Consider the following 2,273-nt stretch of genomic DNA (forward strand, 5'->3'; position numbering starts at 1 on the left):
CCAGGCTCTCTTATAGTGTCGAAAAGATCGCCACTCACTCTTTAGACTAGGTTAGGTTTTCCTCCTTCCTGACTTTGTCCGGGACGTCGGTAGACCGAACATTAGATGGGAGCTATGCTCAAGATACGTGCCGAAGGATGTGAGGGCCGGTATTTTAGAGAACAAGACCCAAGCTAGAACCAGCCAGGCCTCGCCAGACGAGGATTCGAACAAGGTCCGATCGGTCGGAAGAATGCCTAGGTCCCGGCGGCCAAGAGCTTGAGTTCTGCCCGTCCCCGCAAGCGTCGTCGTCTACCTGGATGTGTCGCTCTAGGCTTGGACTCCCATTACTAGAGAGGGTCTTTGCTGAACGGCCGATTTCCGACTTGCCTCTTGGAGTGATTTGCCACCACCTGATTAACTTTGGGTGACACCCACTGGCAGAAATTCCCCTCGAGGAACATAGTGAAAGGCTACTGGTTCAAGGTCATGGGGAGGTATCTCCTGGCTTGTTTCAAAGCTATCATAAGGCATTGTAAGTCTTCTCTTTGCTTGTACAGGCCTCTGCACAGGCTTTACAAGGGGTTTGGTTATGCCGCGACCAGGTCGGCAAAGGCACATGGAAATCGACGATGCGAAAATCTAAGAACATCTGATTCCGTACTCTCGGATATAGTACCATTTCAGCCGACTCTTGCTCTGGGAAATCAGTTACACTATGTCTTGAGTCTTTGGCCTCCGTTAGGCGCGCCGCTAGCTTACCGGGGAATATTCCTCTGAGTTATTTTCGCTATACTGTACACTCAACTCACGATGATTTTGCCTCTTCCTCCTACCCTTTCGTCTCCGTCAGATGACAATGTGAGCGATTCGCTCGCTCCGAAAACGGTCAAGCACCCTTAACACAATCCATGGATCATAGTGCCATGGATCATAGTGGCCAAGGCAACAGCGTTTGCCTCATTAATGTTTCAACTCATCAACCGACACCTGCAAGTAGGTGGAACCGAGGTGGTCCCACACTGGTTCGGTAGCTCGATAGGGGAACTGTCCTGGTCTCGACCAGGATAAGAACTTCCGGAGGCGACCGGTTCGATTATGTGGGCATCGAGCGTAGGAAAAGCCTTGAATTACCACGTGGGGCGTCCGTGTCTCGGGGGGCTCTGGCAGTGTTGCCTTCGCTAGGCGCGAGTCTATCTTTGATAACCTTTCAGTTATCAGCACTCCTTGACTTCTCGTTGATGACAGGAGAGCTAGTGTCACTAGCAGCGCACGATACGTCACCTCACGTCTAGACCGCCATACCCGGTCCAAGGGACAGGAGACTTGTGCAGTCTAGATGAGAGCTTTCGTGGAGCCCGGTCAGATTCTCGCTCACGATAAAAGCCCTAATCCCCATCGAATGACCAGAGAGACATATCCTTGCAAGTAATATTGTTCACACTCGTCGGAGAGCCACTTCTCGGATACCAAGCGCGCGTATTTTCAATCAGACAGTCTTATCGGTGATGGGGTCGAGCGATCAAGGTCGGAGATCAAAAAAAAGGCGAAGGAGCCCCCAAAGACAGAGTTCGAGCCCGCCGCCAGATTCCGAATTAAACACCGCACCAAATATTCCCCTCGACAATCTATTCATTTGCGCATTGCGTCGTATGCTCAAAGAGGCCGAGGACGACCTCAATACACAAGCGGGCAGCTCAATGTCTCGGCCTTACCCAGAACCCAACCCGCACAACGCTGGTGCTATACAATTGGATGCTGAGGAATCTTTACCTACTCCCGAGATTAAATTGCCGGGCCCGGAGGTCCCTGAAACGCCACAAGGTATCTCGGATGATATTGAGTTCTCCCAGGGGGACTCGACACCAGATGGTTGGATCTACGATGTTGAGGGGGAGACGTGGGAAAAAGGAAAGGTCTATCGCACATACGTTGTAAAGCTTAAAGTGAAAGACGATTTCGTGGAGAATTTGGGAGAGACAGGCGTGCTCCACATCGCATTGAAGCAGACCCACTTCCTCGCAGCAGTCGGAAATTTCGTCGAACGCAATGAAAAGAGGATATTCGTCATAACAAATACTAGCTAGTTACCGAAGAGAGATGAACCGGAGGCTGATGTTCTCCACTATGCCTTGTTTCACTCGGCTCTGTTCAAAGTTATATTGAATTGAAAAGGTCAGCCTAAGCGGACTACGAGCGTATCTCCCCTTCCGTCCGTTGGGCGCCTTTTGTCTTGGCACTGGCTTGGCACCTATTTACCTCTTTGTTTACTTCGCGATGCGATAGATCTACCA

General features: G+C 50.9%; 1 protein-coding gene across 1 annotated transcript; it reads left to right on the plus strand.

Annotated features, from left to right (window-relative positions):
• Positions 1 to 1,630: 1,630 nt before the first annotated feature.
• PV07_12731 (uncharacterized protein) lies at positions 1,631 to 2,085 on the plus strand (the record flags this gene model as incomplete). Its single annotated transcript, XM_016400292.1, has 1 exon — positions 1,631 to 2,085. A coding segment is annotated over one exon (436 nt), but the record flags the coding sequence as incomplete, so codon positions are not given.
• Between the last annotated feature and the right edge of the window lie 188 nt (positions 2,086 to 2,273).

The sequence above is a fragment of the Cladophialophora immunda genome (assembly GCF_000835495.1).
Source record: "Cladophialophora immunda strain CBS 83496 unplaced genomic scaffold supercont1.97, whole genome shotgun sequence".
In the NCBI taxonomy this organism is placed as follows: domain Eukaryota; kingdom Fungi; phylum Ascomycota; class Eurotiomycetes; order Chaetothyriales; family Herpotrichiellaceae; genus Cladophialophora; species Cladophialophora immunda.